Below are 19,499 nucleotides of genomic sequence, written 5' to 3'. Positions count from 1 at the left end.
GTCTCCCTCCTCCACCCTCTTCTTATTCTTGACGTTTATCTGACTAACGAGAAATGAATACCCTAGTGGCACAATATTGGGAAATAATGTAAATCTAGTATTCCCACTATTGGTCCAATATTGTGGGACGCCTTCTCTTATTTAGCCAATATTGTCTATTTAGCAATATTGGACTAATATTGGTACAATATTAGACCAATATTCTTATTACATTGATAAAATTTGGTACAAAAGAGTACACGTGAAGGTGCAACTATAAAATTCTGATTCTTGAAATTGAGAACTTGAGAATCGACTTCAGAATCGTCGCACTTATATCGCTTTTCTTTCGTTTCGATCTTTTTTTTGCTGTATCATACTAAATCGAAATAACGTTATTCCTTACGATCCACAAAATGCAAATAAAGTAGATATATTTATTCATAATTTTCGATGACATACGACACATATATAAAATGTATAGTATCTAAAAAATTGAAATACAAGGCACAGAATGATATGTGGTGTATTATCAAGGCTAGGGTGTGAAATTGTTCCGAATTCTTTAAGATAACTTAGATATATGTTACAATAAATATCATAAACATATTGTTATATTATTACATATCTTTCATTTATTTGCGACGTTTAGGGTGCGTTCGGGGAACTCACTATCAGCGCTATTTAGCGCTGAAAGCGTCATTCTATCATTGTTGCTCATCATGTGTCAAAGATCCGCGAACGTATCCTTATGCGCTGAAAGATGTTTTTAAATATAAATATACATAAGATTTCTTCTTAAGAGTTATTTATAATTAGAGCAAGATGTTATTGTGTGCCTTTTCATATAAACTTTATTTCAACTAATACAATTGTATTATAACATATTTAATAACTTGTAAAAAACAGTTTCAATATTTAACAACGCATGTATGTATAAACCTATGCGCTAAAAGCTCTGCTCTAATACTTGAACTTTGTAATATTAATCTATTGTGTCACAACTAGAGCTTACGATTGGATACGTGTTTTAAGATTCACGTGTACACGTGATCCGTGTACACGGATTCACGGTACCTTTATTCACGTGTACCTGTGTCCGTGACACGTGTACACGTGTAGTCGTGTATGTGACACGTGTATTCGAATGTCCGTGTATGCGCAACCTCTATTAAAAAAAGTTTTGACCATAAAAAAAGCATTATTTGCAAATTATCAAAATTTGCTGAAAGATCTCTATTTCTGCATATGTTGTTCGACATATGTATACGCATAATTCCAGCATTCCAAGTTTCATCCAGATTTTGCCACATAATTTCATTCACACAACATTCTCTAAATATTTCCCTATTGAAGTATACACGACTACACGTTTACATATGTCACATACACGGATATTCGTGTACACGTGTCACGTTCACAGATATTCGTGTACACGTGTACACGTGTCACGTTCACGGATATCCGTGTACACGGGTTAAAACACGGATAAATTAAATACACGGATTACACGTGTAGTCTAGTACACGTGTACTCGGGAGCTCTAGTCACAACTATAGTATATATTAAAAAAAATATGTTTTATCACTATGAACTATAGTGTGCGCTATAGTCTCATTTTTCCTATTAGTTATATTAGAATGTATACTCTGGTTTACGCGTGCAAACGGCTGGAGTCCATATAACTCACAAAGGCACCTAATAAGTTACCTAGCATCATGTCAATTGCCTCGGAAATTGAAAGGATAATCCTCCTCAAAATCTCGCTGCCAGAAAAACTCTGGGTGCACAGGCTCATGCCCCACTGCCTCAAATTCGCTTTACAATACTGCCAGACAAAAGTAAAGATTTGGAGTAAAAAATCATCCATGTCTCTGGAACGTTTCATTAACTTTATAGTGATTTCAAACAGCTTTTTTAAGTATTTCTCATCAATCTTCATAGAGCTCATCTGTCTTAACAGCGGTTCGAAGTCAGGCACTATTGGTATTTTGGTGCTTCTGGGGCAGTCGTCGCTTGCATAGAACTTCGATAATAATTCACAAAGTACTTTTGCTAATTGGTCAACAATAACGTCATCATCAGAGTCCCGTGAAGTACCAGGCGAAATACTTTGGTCGGATTTGATGAATATGCCCAGTTTTACAAGACGAGTAACATATTCGAGAGGATCTAACAATAGAATACCATTGACTTTTAGTCTACCACGTTCGCAAGACCATTCAATGTTACGTAAAGTATTCTTCGGCACCCGGTTACCGCCGTTAGTTACAGACCGACTAGACAATAGATCTTGGCGGTTTCTTATGTAGCGTATCACTTCCGCATTCTCGGCCATTTTACAGACATTATTTTCGGCAGCATTTCTCATAGTGCGATTGAATTTTTTACGGAGACGCTTAGAGCTCAAGCTGTCCTTGTATTCACTCATAACTCTACCTTGGGTACTTTCGATAATGTCGCTGGCGAATTGAATCTTTACTACGGAGCCGCAGAAAAACATTACATGCGTCGCCAAATTCAACGCGTCTATAAAACTGATCGGTTCCTCCTTATTTTTATATTTGTCATACATATTGTAACCCTGATATAGTATGCCAACGCCGTTGACGAGCAGGTTGCCACCTTGCATAGTATTGAATGCTACTCTTGCCAAGGTATGTACTGTCATACCGCGTGCAGCAGCGTTGGAAATAATCGCTGATCCTCCAATTACTCCGAAACCAAACGTAGTACCGGCTATGCCGAGGTAATGCGCAAGTGCGTCTCTGTCCAAAATATGAATAGATTCCTCATGGCTACTGCGATCTACTAATTGTTGGGAATTTCGGCCCAATGTCCAAGCACCAGTCACACCAGCAGCAACAAAGCCTAATGTGTGGGATAAATTAAAATGGTTTTATGATTTCTTATTGACCTTTCTTTATAAAATTCAATGTAATAATGTGAAACACAAGGGAAGAATACTGTTGAAAAGTAATTAAAAAATTATGAAATATTAGATATAAAATTTACTGATTTTAACTAGAAACTATTACTTTTGAATGAATTTTCACTAAATTTTTACTGAAACATTGATGAAATCATAACAAAACAGGATCGAATGAGATTTTTAATACATTTCACAAAATTACGTTAGGGTACTTGATCAATTGACCAATTGATTTTGCATCGAACGCATATTGAAAGTCAATTTACCTGATATCACAACAACTGGTGCAAGAGGCGTGAACAGTCCTACGGCAGTCAAGCCAACTGTGCCAATTCCAACGACATTGGAAGCGATATCTATTCCAGTGCAGAGTTTTGCTCGCCATGTACACGCGGGAGACTTCACAATCTCCAGCCAAACCGTCGAATAATCCTCCGTACATGGATAAGCCGGGTCTGGTTGATAAACACCATCTTTTGGAAGAACCATAGTGCACTTCGGTAGATTATTGTTTTTTGTATAGTCTGCCCAATTTTTATATACTCTGGCGCTGCCATCAATGTACCACGTTTCATACTGCACTTCAGCAGCAGTTGCTGAATTTTCCTGTTTCGTGCTCTTTGCAGTTTCAGATTTTTTCTTTCTGATCTTAAAAATGGGGACAGGAACTACGAAGCACAGCTCCTCTTCATCTTTCTTTTTACTTTCATCTTCTTTTTTTACTTCTGCTTTTGCCTTTTCTTCCTTTTCTTCCTTCTTAGGCTTTATTTTCATTTTATGATTGAATATTACATTATAAATGATACCAAAATAGATTGATTGAGCACCATCCGTTTCTGCCGTACTGCAGATCTTCTCGTATATCTTGTTTATGACCGTTTCCGCTTCTTCTTTGTACTTCACTGCATCAACTACGTCTGTATCATTCAAATTTTCTGTGTTGCAAAAACAAGAGCTTTCCTTCGTACTTGCATCATTGGCGCCCTTTGGCGATCCGCAAAGCGCATATCCAATATTCTGTTTTAGATATTTATATTCGTCAGCTTTATACATTGTGAAGTCGGGAAGAAGTTCATGCAGGCATTGCTGCTGTTCCACAGCGAGAGTCTGCATCTCTTCCTGAAAAATGAATATATCGTCAATAACGCGCTCAAACACTTTCCGTCTCTGTTAAAATTACTCGAGGAAAAGTGACAAGAAATTTCCTCTGTCGTTAGATAAATTTGAGCATTTGGTTCTGTATCCTCGGAACAATAGAGACAAGCACACTATATACAACAATGTAGCGGTTTATTGCGCCAGTAATGAATAATAAGTCGCAAATCTATAGTCGACCAAACTGGCAAGAGATTAGTTACGTACAGACTATATAGCCAATTGGCTTTAGGAAAATCACTATAGGAATTTGTCAATAAATCAATTTGAGGCTGCAAAGAGAAACTTACCTCGAGTACGTCCACAACTTCTTCTTCCTGCGCAGCCATTATATCTGTAAAATCCCTCAGAGCTTATCAAAAATATAGACTTCTCTTCTGTAAATAAAGAAAAAGTATATTAAAATGATTAATATGCATTTCCAGCTTGCTGTCCACGTAGGGCTTGTTAACTGGTTCGGTGCCAAGTTGAATTGCAAAATTATCTATCGGCTAAACATCGCTAAACGATGCTGCTAAAATCCACGATCTATATCGCGTATTACGTGATTTTATCTAATAACTAATTCAAGGAGATGACATCATTCGCGATGCGATTTAACCTCAAAATAAATTAACTCCTAGCATTAGTTCCACTATTTCCTTTTTGGGCGAATAGCATTGTATTTCATTAGGGACTCATTACGTGCGCCAGCATTTCCGACTTAATTAACACTCATTTTAATTGTTGAGATTTTTTACGTACGATTTTCTTGTTAATCGAAGCGATGCTACACCTTCGTCACTTTACCTGTTTGACTGTTTGAAAAATTGCAAATGCGATATCGCGAACAGTCCACGATAAATCAAATCGCAGCGGCCAGAGGTAAGAATCGGAGATAAAAATCGGTAGAACCGTCAGGGACTTTCCATATGCCGATGACGAATCATAGCAATTCGACGTGCTACTCGATCGCAACGTGACGTTAACGCGGTCGACGGTACTTTATATATTTTCATTGAGGATCTAAGTTAATTGAACAAAACGATCGACAAAACTGGGTGGAGTAGCACCAATTCTTTTCAGATTTCCGAAACATTCTAACGAAAGTATACTTACTGAATAACTGAACGATAGCGGTCTTGTCTATGGTCTCTAGTACGTACGATTCTTTCGTTGTATACCAGTTACGTCGTAGATACTCGGCAATTATCCGACAGAAAATCTGATATATATATACGCGCTGTGATAGATAATATTTCAAAATGGCAGGCAAATGTGAATACCTAAACGTGACGGTGAATACCCGAATTTGATACTGGTGTCAGTTCAAGTTCGACTGCGCTCAGCAAAAAGAAAAAAAAAGAAACTAAATCAGCTGAGTGAGCGCCGAGTGATTCTTTAAGGCCGGTTCTACATTATGCGGGGTCTACAATGCGAGTCGCAGTCGTAAGAATAATCGACTGCGATTGATTAATTCCGTCAGACACGTAAAGCCCCGTCTACATAGAAGTCGTAAAGCCGTAGTCGTATGAATAGTCGACTACGATTGGTCAATTCTTAAGCCTCCGCTACAATGATTCTCGGTTCTGTCTACAATGGTCGTAGTCGTAGTCGCTCGATAAGAATTGACCAATCGCAGTCGATTATTCTTACGACTACGACCATTGTAGACAGAACCGAGAATCATTGTAGCGGAGGCTTTAAGCTCCGTCTACATAGAAGTCGTAAAGCCGTAGTCGTATGAATAGTCGACTGCGATTGGTCAATTCTTACGTGTCTAACGAAATTGACCAATCGCAGTCGAGAACGTAAGGCAATAACGCAAGCAGTAGCAAATCCAATCTGTTGATTCTCTTACGCTTACGTTTTACGTTCTTACGGAATTTTATATGTGAAGGCCTTTAATACTTTCAGATCCAACCAATCATATTAGTACAAAATTTTACTGGTTTTAAAAATTTGTGAAACAACAAAATCTTAAAGAATTAAAACATCTGCTTACTTAATTGTAGAATATTACAGAAATTAACAAAAGTGTTCCAATTCTAGCATTTTCATATTGATTTTCATAACACTTTAAATTTACGTAGAATTTTATAGATTCTGGCAGTTATATTTAATTTTCTTGTAGAATTTTGTAGAATTATTTCCGGTAGGGAAGTGCGACAATGCACGACCTACGAAATCAAAACATTTCAAGACTATGTGTATTTATAATAGGTGAAATTGACCGTTTATATGTATAACACGTGTAACACTTGTCTTTAGAAGAAGACGTTTGTCGTTTGAAATAACTCGACGAGATTGGGTAGAGAGAGTCATGGAATCAGAAATAAGAAACGAAATTAATAGCGACTGGGACTATAACAAGGTGTTCAATGCAATCGTGTGTCACGTTTGCAAACGATTTGATGACGAAGTCCGTTTGAAGAGGTGCAGTCGCTGCAAGATGATCAAGTATTGTGGTACGGCGCATCAGAAGCAACACTTGAAACAGCACAAACCTATATGTAAGGCCATACGGGACGTGCTGCAAACCTGCAGCATGGAAGACGTTGATGCAACGCCAAAGGAGTACTGTGCTCAGAAGTTAAAGATGATTGGCATGGTGACAGAAAAGCTAGGACGTCCTCTGGAACAGTATGAGCTAGATATGATAAGCTATCCAGAGGAGTGCGCCGTCTGTTACAAACGGAATGCTAACTCGCTCTGGCCTTGTCAGGATTGCGTTGCCAGTTACTGTGAAGATCACAAAGACGGTATCGAGCACAGGAATATCTGTGCAACCTTAAGTTTATGTTATTATATAGATCTATTTGATATGAGCCAGTATAATTATCCGGATCATTATTCGCAACAAGTTTACAACACGAAATCGTTTCGGGATATGAAGGACTTTATAAATGCTTACGGGGGTATTGAGGCCGACCCAGAAATATCGTACGATGTTTTGGAAGCCCGGCACTCGCAGCATCTAACGTGCCCCTTAACATTGTTTCATGCCATGCGATTATTAGAATATGTTCCAGAACGCAAATATCTTCATGTCGTTCATGTTGTAAGCGCGGGTACCACAGAGGCGATCAGGTTCACAATATGGGATGTCTTGCTACATTTGACAGACATGTCATCACTGGCGATTATAATTATAGGGCCGGAATTAGAGCATAAAGCACCCCCTCTCAAATATACGTCGCAACAGAAGAAGTGGTCGATTGAATTTTACGAGGACTCGTACGAGAACTACGTACGTGACCCGTCGTCCTTGAGACCTGACCTGGTCGTGGCATTTCAAACGGATATGTATGAAGAGGAACTCGATTCCCCTAAAGAAACGTGGGCAACGATCGTACGGCTGCTGGCGAACCAAAATTGTCCGTTCGTTTTAACGGATTTCAAGCGAAAAAATTTAGAAAAGAATATTGTAAGTATTAACGCTATCCTAGATAAGGAGATAGAAAGTCTCTATATCGGGGAGAATCCGTTCGCTTGTTTAAGACCGTGTAAAAACTTCGAACCGGAGAAAGTGTTTTATGATAATCAATATGTAGTTGTCTACAGGAGTCTCTATCCGCATTAATTGTAAACGTAACTTAAGCGACTAAAGACTGCGACTGATGCCGTAGAAAAGTGAATGACACGTAGACGTAGAAAGCTATTTGTATTAACTATTACCGCGAGACCAATTAAACTCACGAGAAATAATATTTCCGCGTTTTTTGATATTGTCATTTACATTTCTGAATACATCATAAAATGTAATTCGCTAGCGTTGAATTTGCAGTCTTGTGCGGCGACTTTTGGCGAATGTTTGGTACATATGCCAAAATGTACCGGAGTACCCACTCGATGTGATTAATGCTTTTACACCTGAAAATAATCGTTACGTTCAATATATTCCGATAGAAAAATTCATTTTGCACTTGATTTTTTTATTATGATTGAAAATTTATGATTGTCATGATTAATAAAACAATAAAATGCATGTTTCAATAAGAAATACGATATGATATCTTCAGCGTCTTTCATCAGGTGTAAAGTCATTCATAACGCTCCGATACATTTTGGCTCATCTCTATATAGTAGCACAGTGCATTGGGTAAACATTGGCTAAATGTTGGTTACATTAGAAATGCATTGATCAATGTTGTCCAACGTAAAGACAATATTAGCCATCGAATAAATGTAAATATTACACTATACTAATTATGTAATATTAGATTCGTATTGGAAGTGCATTGGCCACTAATGTAACAATGTAATAACAATATTGAACTAATATTGGTCTAATGTCACCCGTTCGCCGTAAGTCGGAACAGAAAGAATGTATGTATACGTGTCATAAGGATTTGTATGAGAACTACGTAGCATTCAGTCGTTCGTGAAACCGGACTTGACCGCAGGATTTCATACAGTTGTTCAGCAATATGAACTTTGAGCCCCGCAGTGAAACGACGTCCATACGGCTACTGGTCGAATAGAAGTGCCCGTTTATTTTAAGGTGTGATGCGCGATCGCAAATAGAATGCGAGATTGAAAGAATTAATATTATCCTGAATAGGACGATCGATTATCGCTATATCGGAAAGAATCCATTCTCTTGTTTAAAACCGTTTGAGACCTTCTGGGCGCACAACGTGTTTTATGAAAAACTATATATTATAGTTGTCTGCCGGATTCTCTGTTCGTAATTAATTGTAAGCTTAATTTAAGCTTACAATTTACATTACGACCAAAACTAACTAAAAGCTGCGTTTGACATGTAGAGAAAAGTGTAGCGCAAAACGAAAGACGCGAATTAGATCGAGTTTAGCATTTAATAGACGCAACGGAAAACGTAAAGAAAATTTGTACTAAGAATCGTCGCGTTTGCGAAGTTTCTTCAAAAATAAAGAGACCAAGACCTGACATTCCACAGGAATGCTTGCATATTTGTGATATAAAATCCTAGTGTCTGTTCTTTATTTATAGAATCGCCCAGCGAGAAGTAACTCATCAATCGATGTCGAAACATTTCTCACTGGACGACTATGTCCAGTAAAACATAATGTCAGTAAAACACAACATAGATTATGGACACATTTTAAATTTATTATAAACATAACAGCTGATACTTATAATCAATTTAAAATGTGTCCATAATCTATGTTGTGTTTTACTGACATTATGTTTTACAGGACATAGACAATTTTCCTTACATCTTACAACGCACAAAGTTGGCACCATGATATTCGACAAAAGACAATACATACCCCAATGAGAAATGATTCGTCGATCGATGTCGAAACGATGTCGAATCGACGTCAATTTGACGGTATCGATGTCGATTCGACATCGTTGTGACATCGATCGACGAATCATTTCTCACTGGGACTGTCATTTTGTCCTAGATTGTAGAATTTTTCATTCAAGATTAAAATATTCCTTTCTCAATAATAAATGTGATCGGCGCTATATTGATCTTATTTTATGAGACATTGAAGAGTAATAGCTTTGGATCCAGAAATTTTTTGTCGGTGTACAGTTAATCACCGAATACATGCAAAGTCAATACGTTATACATCTTTCATGGTGCATTCGGAAATGATAATACTGAAAATTTGTAGCGTACGTGATAAATTATAGATATTTAAATACCAGTTCTAAACGCGCCATTGAAGAGTTAACAACACGAGAAGAAAATTGCTGATTCACGCGCCCCACAATGTACGACCTACGAAATCACAACATTTCAAAACTATGCGTAAGTATTTATCATAAGTGAACCTAACCATTTATAGGTATCATACGTGTAACACTTGTCTTTAGAAGAAGACGTTTGTCCTTTGATATAACTCAACGGGACTGGGTAGAGTCATGGAATCAGAAATAAGAAACGAAATTAATATCAACTATAACGCCGAGTTCAATGCCAACGTGTGTCACGTTTGCAAACGATTTGGTAACGACGTCCGTTTAAAGAGGTGCAGTCGCTGCAAGAGGATCCAGTATTGTGGTACGGAGCATCAGAAGCAACACTGGAAAGACCACAAACCTATATGTAAGGCCATACCGGACGTGCTGCAAACCTGCAGCGTAGAAGACGTTGATGCAACACCAGAGGAGTACTGCGAACAGAAGTTAAAGATGATTCACATGGTGACACAAAAGCTAGGACGTCCTCTATACCTTTATGAGGCACAAATGATAAGCTTTCCAGTGGAGTGCGCCGTCTGTTGGAAATGGCATGGTGATACGCTCAAGACTTGTCAGAATTGCGTTGCCAGTTACTGTGAAATTCACATAGACAGTATCGAGCACAGTAATATCTGTGCAACCTTAAGTTTATATTATCGTATAGGTCTATTTAGTCAGAGCAAGTATAACTGTCAGGATCATTACTCGCAACAAGTTTACAACACGAAATCGTTTCAGGATATGAAGGGCTTTATAAATGCTTACGGGGGTATTGAGGCCGACTTATTGTTAGAAGTATCGTATGATGTTTTGGAAGCCCGGCACTCGCATCATCTAACGTGCCCCTTAACACTATTTCATGCCATGCGGTTGTTAGAATATGTTCCAGATCGCAAAGATCTTCATGTCATTCATGTTGTAAGCGTGTGTGCCTTGCAGGAGGTCATGCTCACAATATGGGATGTCTTGCTACATTTAACAGACATATCATCACTAGCGATTATAATTATAGGGCCGAATATAGAAAATACATCACCCCTTCTAAGATATTGTACGTCGCAACAGAAGAAGTTGTCGATTGAGTTTTACGAGGACTCGTACGAGAACTACGTACGTGACCCGTCGTCCTTGAGACCTGACCTGGTCGTAGCATTTCAAATGGTTATGCATAAAAAGCAACCTGATTCCCCTAAAGAAACGTGGGCAACGACCATACGGCTGCTGGCGAACCAAAATTGTCCGTTTATTTTAACGGGTTTCGACCGACAAAATTTAGAAGGTAATATTGTATGTATTAACACTATCCTAGATAAGAAGATAGATAGTCACTATATCGGGAAGAATCCGTTCGCTTCTTTAAGACCGTATAGATACTTCAATCCGGATAAAGTGTTTTATGATAATCAATATGTAGGTATCTACAGGAGTCTCTATCCGAATTAATTGTAAACGTAACTTAAGCGACCGACACGAACTAAAGGCTGCGATTGATAGAAAAATGAATAACACGTATCAATCGAGCTTATGTTTAATAGACGCAGTGAAATAGACGTAGAAAACTATTTGTATTAACTATCACCGCGAGACCAATTAAAGTGACGAGAAATAATATTTCCGCGTTTTTTTATATTGTCGTTTACATTTCTGAATACCTTATAAAATGTAATTCGCTAGCGTTGAATTTGTAGTCTTGCATGGCGATTTTTGGCGATTTTTGGCGATTGCCTAGTACATACACCTATGCTAAAGGAGCTGGGAGAGCCCTATACTGGCTGGTAGAATACTATACTGATATTATAGTATTCTACCAGCCTTTCACAATGTTGGACGCCTTTATATATACAATACCAATTAATTATACATATTTCATGGTGTATTTGGAAATGTGCATGATATTACTGATAACTTGTAGCGTACATTATGTAAACTAGAGATTTTCAAATACCATTCCGAAACGCGCCATTGAAAACAGAATTGAAAGCGCGGAAAGAAAATCACCGATTCACTCGTGCGCCACAACGCACGACCCAGGAAAGCGAAACAGTCCAAACACTGTGCGTGTTTATAACAGGTGAACTTGGTTTAAACGTATAACTCGTGTAACACTTGTCGTTAGAAGGAGGCTTTGTCGTTTGATATAACAAGATTGAGCTGAGTCATGGAATCAGAAACGTGCGATCAAATTTGTAAGAACTATAACGAATTTTTCTATGCAACCATGTGTCACGTTTGCAAACGGTTTGGTGACGACGTGCGTTTAACTGAGTGTGGCGGTTGCACTTTGATCCGCTATTGTGGTCCGGAGCATCGGAAACACCACTGGCAGGAGCACAAATCTCTATGCATCGCCGTACCGGACGTACTGCGTACAAACCATTTGGATGATCGTGGTGCACCTTCGACGCAGTGGGCCGATAAGAAAATGACCATGATGGGACTAGTGGAAACGACGCTAGGACGTACGTTGGAAACATACGAGAAAGAGATGTTCCTGTTTCCAAGAGAGTGTGCCGTCTGCCAGGGTATGGATCAGCAATGGTTGCAGGATTGTCCGAACTGCGCTGCCAGCTACTGCAAAGATCACGTAGACAATATTCGGCACGAGGACATCTGCGCGCGTCTAGGATTATGTCTTCGTTTTGAGTTATTATACGGGAAAACGGACGATCTGGAAGTGCGTTATCCGCAACAAGTTACCTGCACGAGTACATTCCTGGACATGAAGGACTTTCTAAACACTTACGTGGATCTTCCCACTGATTCGGGATTGTCATACGATATCGTAGAGGCTGCACACTCGCAGCATCTGACACGTCCCTTAACACTGTTTCATGCTATGCGATTGTTAGAGTATGTTCCAAAAAACAAAAGACTAGTTATTCATGTTGTAGGCGCGAATATGATGGAAGAGATTACCTGGCCTGCGTGGCAAATCTTGATGGCTTTATTAGACTTAACATTTCTGCTGGTTGTAATGATAGGGCCGGAATTACGTAGCTGTACTGTACTCCGCAATCGTTGTAAGTTGGGACAGAAAGAATGTGCGTATGCGTGTTATAAACAGTTGTATGAGAACTACGTGCGCTCTCAGTTATTCGAGAAACCGGACGTGATCGTAGGATTTAATGCAAATATTCAGCAATATGAACTTGAGTCTCCTAGGGAAACGTGGGCGCCGTCCATGCGGGTACTGGCGGAACAAAATTGTCCTTTCATTTTAACGGGTTACACGCAGTTGCATTTGGAAAGCGATATGGAAAGAATGAACAGCATTTTGAATAGGAATATAGAATGTCCTTCTAGCGTAAAGAATCTATTCGCTAGTTTAAAACCGCACAGAAGTTCCTGGCCAGACAACGTAGTTTATGACAATCAATATATGATCCTTCACAGGCGGAGTCTTTGTCCGTAACTAATTGTAAACGTAATTTAAGCTATTGACACAAACTAAATACTGTAATTGACGAGGAAAATGTAGCGCGAAACGAAAGACACGAATTAAATATAGCTTTAGTACGTTTAATAGACGTAACGAATAACGTGGAGAAAATTTTGTACGAACAGTCACCGTGAAGCTCTGTGTCTCTTTACGAGACAAAGAAACTGAGATTTGACATTCCTCAGAAAACTTGCATATTTATATTCTATATATCCTATTGTGTGTACTTACTTTCCCTATTCATACTTGTAGAATCAATTGTGTTCGGTAACAGCAGAACATAATGAATTATAAATATTATAGAGTAATAGATTATATATGAATTATAAATATGATAGTTATTGATTCGTGGATACAGTAATTTTAATATATAGAAAACTCTGTAATAAGACTTTTTGTCACTTGTAATGAAGATTTGTGTTTTTCGTAACAAATACATATCAGGTATGCACGAAATGACAATTATTTCTCCATCTTTCTTCCATCGATATCTGAAATCTGTAATGTCACAGGTGTGACAATTGTGTCACAATCTGTCACAATCTGGGATCAAAATAATGGCAAGATCGTGGCACCTAATAGGCAGCTAGAACCATTTCTCAATAGAATATCATAGAAAATTAATTGCTATTGTCAAACACTCGTGTGAACAATCATTAGTCATCAACGTACCACGATCTAACTTAGAATTCCACGGTCTGGCTAAAGAAATACAGATCAGATGATTAAGGATGCTGGAGGATGCTGTTATAAAGGCAGAGATTATCTAGTTCAATGTTTATCAAGGTACATTTTTCTAACGCTTAGGAAGTAATTGTTGAATATTTCTAGATTACATGTACGTGTTTGTATATTACAATTTAGTACATACTTTTGGCATATATGAATGTCTTTATGAAATAAATTTGAAATCGAATTCTCTGCACTGACGTAAGCGATGTAATAAAACTCTAATGGCTCATAAACGCAAACATTTATTTATCATAATACTGGTAAAGGCATTTTCTCTTTTTCTTTTCTTGTAAAAGCAAACCTAAATCGCTCGGATCTTAATTTGATATAAATTAACGACTAACAAATGTGTAACAAAGTTTTCAAAAGTTGTACCCGGCGAAAAGGTTTACGCAAAGGTGGAAACACAAAAGTCCCGACAGAGATGAGAATGTGAGACTTTCTGTGTCAAAGTGAAGGTAGTATAAATCAAAACTAACGAAGTGCATAGGACTAAAAAATGTTTGCCAGTATGATACGATAGACATGTGCGACAAAGAAAAGAGAGAGAGAAGCGAAAACAAGGAATGCCCTTGTCTTGAATTTACGGATGTGACGTCGACTATCGACTGTTCCCGAATAATCCAGATCATTCTAGATCGTCCTAGATCGATCATGCGCAAATAGCAAACGTCGATATCCTTCCGCCCAGAGCATGGTGGAAGGGATAACTTCCACCATGGCACACCATGTTATCCCTTCCACCATGATCCAGATCATTCTAGATCGTCCTATCGATCATGCGCAAATAGCAAACGTCGATATCCTTCCGCCCAGAGCATGCTCACTCGTGCTTGAGCCGTCGTGAAGAGCACACGTGTATACCGTATCTATCTCGCAATAAATTCGTATTCGTGTTAACTCGTTTTCATTAGTTATCAAGACCACAACCATTCAACAGATGTTAAAGAAAAACGTAGCGCACGCGAAACGGAGGACACGAACTAAATCCAGCCTAAGGTTCAGACGCAATGAAAGAGACATAGAAATTATTTAACTGTATATTAATTATCACCGCAAGAATCATTAAAGTGAGGAGAAATAAAGTCAGGTTTCTACTTAGGACGGGACCTTATTGCAACGTCTACACTTAATTACTGCATAAATACAATGCGAATAAATTACATATATTCCATGGTGTATTCGTAAATGCCACTAATAATACTGAAGATTTGGAACGTACGCGATGAATTATAGATTGTCAAATACCACGTCAAAACGCGCCATTGGAAAAAAGAGTTAAAAGCACGAGAAGAAAATCGGTGATTCACGCGTGCGCCTCGACGCACGACCTAGGAAATAGAAACATTCCAACACTGTGCGTGTTTATAACAGGTGAACTTGGTCGGTTAAACGTACATGTGCAACACTTCTCGTTAGAAGGAGAATTTGTCGCTTGATATAACGAGACTGATCAGAGTCATGGAATCAGAAACGAGTAACCAAAGTTATGAAAACTGTAACGACTTTTTCTATGCAACCGTGTGTCACGTTTGCAAACGGTTTGGTGGCAACGTGCGTTTAAAGAGGTGCGGTGGATGCAAAATGATTTTCTATTGTGGTCTGAGGCATCAGAAGTACCACCGGCAGCAGCATAGATCTTTATGCAACGCTGTACGCGACGTGCTGACAAGTTACGAGTACAACATAGAACAACCTGATGCAACTTCCATGGAGTCGGACCAGAAGAAAATAATGTTGATAGAACTAGTAGAAACGGAGCTGGGACGTAGTTTGGAGAAATATGAGAGAGAAATGTTTGAGTTCTCAAGGAAGTGTGCCATCTGCCAGGAACTGGATGATACATTGTTGAAGGATTGTCGGAAATGCGCTGCCAGCTACTGTAAATATCACATAGACAGTATTCAGCACAATGACATCTGCGCGCCTCTAGGATTATGTTTCCGCTCTGAGTTATTATACGGGAAAACAAAGGATCTGGAAATGCATGATTTGCAACAAGGTTGTACCTTCACGAAAACGTTCCAGGACATGAAGCACTTCATAAAAACTTACGCGAATCTTCAAAATCCCTTGGAATATGATATTATGGAGGCTATATATTCGCAGTATTTAACACGTCCGTTAACACTGTTTCATGCAACGCGATTGTTAGAATATGTTCCAAAAAGCAAAAATTTAGTTATTCATGTTGTAGGCGCAAATATCAGGGAAGAAGTCACCTGTTCGGCGTGGCAAATCTTGCTAGATTTCATGGATATAGAATCTCTGATGATTGTAATGATAGGGCCCGAATTACATCCACTTGTATCACCCGTTAGCCTTAAGTCAGGACGGAAAGAATGTCTGTTTAAGTTTTATAAAGAGTTGTATGAGAACTACGTACGCGGTCAGTCGTTCGTGAAACCAGATCTAATCGTAGGATTTAACACTGTTATTCATCAGCCGATTGAACTTGGGTTCCATAGTAAAATCCTAACGTCGTTCATAGAATTGTTTATGGAACAAAATTGTCCGCTTATTTTAACGGGTTATACGCTATCGCAAGTAAAATGCGAGGCTAACAGAATTGACATCAGGAATAGGACAATCGATTATCGCTTTATCGCAAGGAATCCATTCTCTTGTTTAAAACCGTTTAGAACCTCCTGCCCGTACAACGTGTTTTATGAAAATCAATATATACTTGCCTACAGGAGTTCTTCTGTAACTAATTGTAAGCGTAATATAAGCAACCGACACAAATTAAAATCTATGAGTAATATGGCGAGAAAAATGTAGTGCGGACCGAAAATCACGAATTAGATCGAGCTTAACATTTAATAGACGTAACGGATAGGGAAGAGAAAATCTGTGCTGACAGTCGTCGCAACGTTTCTTCACAAAATAAAGAGACCTAGACCTGATATTCTACAGAAAACTTGCATATTTGTAATAATTTATAATCCTAGTGTCTGTTCCCCAGTCAGAAAAGACTCGAAAACCGACGTCGAAACAATATGGAACCAAAAATGCATCGATTCGATATTGTTTCGACGTCGGTTTTTGAGTCATTTCTGACTGGGTTTGTATTCATAGAATCGTCCATGGAGATATGACTTATCGATCGATGTCAATTCGACATCGTTTTGAGTTCGATCGACGAATCAATTATTTCTCCATCGGCAATTATGTAAAACATAATGTAGATTATGAGCAGATTATAAATTGATTATAAATATACAGCTAATACTTGAATACAGTAAGTTAAATATTAAGAAAATTCTGTGGTAAGGACAAAATTATGACAATCAATGTATGGTCCTCTACAGGAGTCTTTGTCCGTAACTAATTGTAAGCGTAGTTTAGGCTATTGACACAAACTAAAAGCTGTGATTGACATGTCGAGGAAAATGTAGCGCGAAACGAAAGGCACGAATTAAATATAGCTTAGTACGTTTAATAGATGCAACGAAAAACGTGGAGAAATAAATTTGCGCGAACAATCACCGTGAACCTCTGTGTTTCTTTACGAGAACAAAGAAACTGAGATTTGACATTCCGCAGAAAGCTTACATATTTAAATTCAATATATCCTAAGGTACTTACTTTCCCTATTCATAGAATTAATTTTGTTCGGTATCAGCGGAACGTAATGGATTATATATGGATTATAAATATGACAGCTGATACGGTGGATACAGTGATTTTAATATTAAGACAAGTCTGTAACAAACACAAGACTTTTCGTCAATTGTAATAAAGATTTAGCGTGTATCCTTTTAACAGATACATATCAGGTATGCAAGAAGTGATAATCATTTCTTCATCTTTTCTGTATTGATATTTGAAATTTTTAATGCCACAGATGTGAAACTCGCTTTCACAATCGGAGATCAAAATAATGGTAAAGATCGTGGGACAGTTGGCGGCTAGAACCATTTCTTAATAGAATATCATAGAAAATTAATTGCTATTGTCAAACACTCGTGTGAACAATCATTAGTCATCAACGTACCACGATCTAACTTAGAATTCCACGGTCTGGCTAAAGAAATACAGATCAGATAATTAAGGATGCTGGAGGCTGTTATAAAGTCAGAGATTATCTAGTTCGATGTTTATCAAGGTACATTTTTCTAACGCTTAGGAAGTAATTGTTGAATATTTCTAGATTACATGTATACATATGTAAGTACTTAATTGCGTACGTGTTTGTGTATTACAATTTAGTACATACTTTTAGCATATATGTATGTCTTTATGAAGTAAATTTGAAATCGATTTCTCTACACTGACGTAAGCGATGTAATAAAACTCTAATGGCTCATAAACGCAAACATTTATTTAACACAATACTGGTAAAGACGTTTTCTCTTTTTCCTTTCCTGTAAAAGCCAATCTAAATTGCTCGGATCCTAATTTGACATAAATGTGGGAAATACAGTGACGTCAAAATAGCCCACCGAGAGCACCTATCTGTGACATCATTAAGACATCAAAATGTTGTAACGATAATCTTGTTTTACAAAGCAAAGTTAATTAAATATACATTAAAATTAAATTGAAGTAATGTAAGATATAAAACAGCATGTCAGAAATCAGTTAGTGCAAACTAAATCTTGATGTCGATCATTTTACGACTGAAAATTCATTATTTTAATGTCACATTGACGTTTTTGCGATTAAGTTGTTCTACTTGGGATACGTGCAATAATTTCTTGATTTGAGAACATTGTAAGTTGTGGTACTATTTCGTAGATACTTTCACAAAAGAATTAACGTTTCAACGACGATATAAACATCTCTACAAATTTCTGTTTCAAGTCAATTTTTTGTAGTTATTCATAGAAATTTTTTCCGCTAAAGTACTTTATGTCCACGTCTTCCAATGTTCACTGAGGGCGTGTCGCATTCGCCAATCACGATGAACGGGGTCCGTGGCGACTCTAAAGCCCGTATCAGACTATGGATCGAGATTGAGATTGGATTGAAATTTGACCAACTGGAGTAAAAGTTACTGAGAACTTGAGATTAGTAAACTTTACTGTGATTGGTTAAATTTCAATTTAATCCCAATCCCAATCCGTAGTCTGATACGGGCTTCAGGCTTCTCTCTGACGTTGTCCCACGATCGCACGATTTTCCGGATAAATCTTAAGAGAAAATTCTCTCTTCGTGTAGTAATTTAATACAAGAAAAAAATTCCAATATTCCAAAAAGGTAATTAATTTTTCGAAAACTGACGGTGGGACGTGGTTTCGACCCCATTGACGTCGATTCGACGTCAGTATATTCTCGCTGGGTGATCACGAAGAAGCTTTCTCTCTAATTTCGCGGTTTAAGTCCCAGTCTACAATAGATGATTTAAGCCCTAAGCTTTAAGAAATTGGCCAATCACGGTCAAGTATGAGAAGAATGCGCGACTGTGAGTCCCAGTCTACAATAGATGATTTAAGCCCTAAGCTTTAAGAAATTGGCCAATCACGGTCAAGTATGAGAAGAATGCGCGACTGTGATTAGTCAATTTCTTAAGGCTTAGGGCTTAAATCTCTATTGTAGACTGGGACTGATTAGTCAATTTCTTAAGGCTTAGGGCTTAAATCTCTATTGTAGACTGGGACT

The 19,499-nt window shown here is 38.0% G+C and overlaps 5 protein-coding genes across 8 annotated transcripts; 4 read left to right on the top strand and 1 right to left on the bottom strand.

Annotated features, from left to right (window-relative positions):
- Nucleotides 1-374: 374 nt before the first annotated feature.
- On the bottom strand, nucleotides 375-5,445 carry LOC105562333. 3 transcript variants are annotated; one of them, XM_012013093.1, is made up of 4 exons: nucleotides 5,332-5,445; nucleotides 4,357-4,443; nucleotides 3,178-4,030; nucleotides 375-2,850 (listed from the first exon to the last, which is right to left on the bottom strand). In XM_012013093.1, exons 2-4 carry the CDS (start codon nucleotides 4,393-4,395, stop codon nucleotides 1,634-1,636), a joined length of 2,109 nt encoding a protein of 702 aa, XP_011868483.1. In that variant the 5' UTR covers nucleotides 4,396-4,443; nucleotides 5,332-5,445; the 3' UTR covers nucleotides 375-1,633. The 3 variants fall into 3 exon arrangements, with proteins under 3 accessions (XP_011868483.1, XP_011868481.1, XP_011868482.1); XM_012013091.1 differs by lacking the exon at nucleotides 5,332-5,445 and adding an exon at nucleotides 5,165-5,325; XM_012013092.1 differs by lacking the exon at nucleotides 5,332-5,445 and adding an exon at nucleotides 4,811-5,153.
- Nucleotides 5,446-6,497: 1,052 nt separating this feature from the next.
- LOC105562379 lies at nucleotides 6,498-7,628 on the top strand. Its single transcript, XM_012013171.1, has one exon. It carries the CDS (start codon nucleotides 6,498-6,500, stop codon nucleotides 7,626-7,628), a length of 1,131 nt encoding a protein of 376 aa, XP_011868561.1.
- Nucleotides 7,629-9,465: 1,837 nt separating this feature from the next.
- LOC105562330 lies at nucleotides 9,466-11,634 on the top strand. Of its 2 annotated transcripts, none has more exons than XM_012013087.1 (2): nucleotides 9,466-9,791; nucleotides 10,010-11,634. In XM_012013087.1, the coding sequence occupies exons 1-2, from the start codon at nucleotides 9,753-9,755 to the stop codon at nucleotides 11,165-11,167; spliced, it is 1,197 nt and encodes a 398-aa protein (XP_011868477.1). In that variant the 5' UTR covers nucleotides 9,466-9,752; the 3' UTR covers nucleotides 11,168-11,634. The 2 variants fall into 2 exon arrangements, with proteins under 2 accessions (XP_011868477.1, XP_011868476.1); XM_012013086.1 differs by having other exon boundaries at nucleotides 9,747-9,791; nucleotides 9,860-11,634.
- Nucleotides 11,635-11,761: 127 nt separating this feature from the next.
- Nucleotides 11,762-13,516, top strand: LOC105562331. Its single transcript, XM_012013088.1, has one exon. It carries the CDS (start codon nucleotides 11,943-11,945, stop codon nucleotides 13,134-13,136), a length of 1,194 nt encoding a protein of 397 aa, XP_011868478.1. The 5' UTR covers nucleotides 11,762-11,942; the 3' UTR covers nucleotides 13,137-13,516.
- A 1,142-nt stretch (nucleotides 13,517-14,658) lies between these two features.
- On the top strand, nucleotides 14,659-18,215 carry LOC105562332. Its single transcript, XM_012013090.1, has one exon. It carries the CDS (start codon nucleotides 15,357-15,359, stop codon nucleotides 16,674-16,676), a length of 1,320 nt encoding a protein of 439 aa, XP_011868480.1. The 5' UTR covers nucleotides 14,659-15,356; the 3' UTR covers nucleotides 16,677-18,215.
- Nucleotides 18,216-19,499: the final 1,284 nt, after the last annotated feature.

Source organism: Vollenhovia emeryi, unplaced genomic scaffold (genome assembly GCF_000949405.1).
Source record: "Vollenhovia emeryi isolate VEMERY1.0 unplaced genomic scaffold, V.emery_V1.0 DF939190.1, whole genome shotgun sequence".
NCBI lineage: Eukaryota > Metazoa > Arthropoda > Insecta > Hymenoptera > Formicidae > Vollenhovia > Vollenhovia emeryi.
This window is presented reverse-complemented; position numbering and strand designations above follow the sequence as displayed.

What these genes read in the sequence shown, in the direction of transcription:
- LOC105562333 (XM_012013093.1), bottom strand. Translation starts at nt 4,395, where the DNA reads ATGGCTGCGCAGGAAGAAGAAGTTGTGGACGTACTCGAG. An exon ending in AAGTTGTGGACGTACTCGAG is followed by an intron (nt 4,031 to 4,356) that starts GTAAGTTTCTCT and finishes TTCATTTTTCAG; the next exon opens with GAAGAGATGCAGACTCTCGC. An exon ending in ACCAGTTGTTGTGATATCAG is followed by an intron (nt 2,851 to 3,177) that starts GTAAATTGACTT and finishes CCCACACATTAG; the next exon opens with GCTTTGTTGCTGCTGGTGTG.
- LOC105562379 (XM_012013171.1), top strand. Translation starts at nt 6,498, where the DNA reads ATGATCAAGTATTGTGGTACGGCGCATCAGAAGCAACACTTGAAACAG.
- LOC105562330 (XM_012013086.1), top strand. Translation starts at nt 9,905, where the DNA reads ATGGAATCAGAAATAAGAAACGAAATTAATATCAACTATAACGCCGAG.
- LOC105562331 (XM_012013088.1), top strand. Translation starts at nt 11,943, where the DNA reads ATGTGTCACGTTTGCAAACGGTTTGGTGACGACGTGCGTTTAACTGAG.
- LOC105562332 (XM_012013090.1), top strand. Translation starts at nt 15,357, where the DNA reads ATGGAATCAGAAACGAGTAACCAAAGTTATGAAAACTGTAACGACTTT.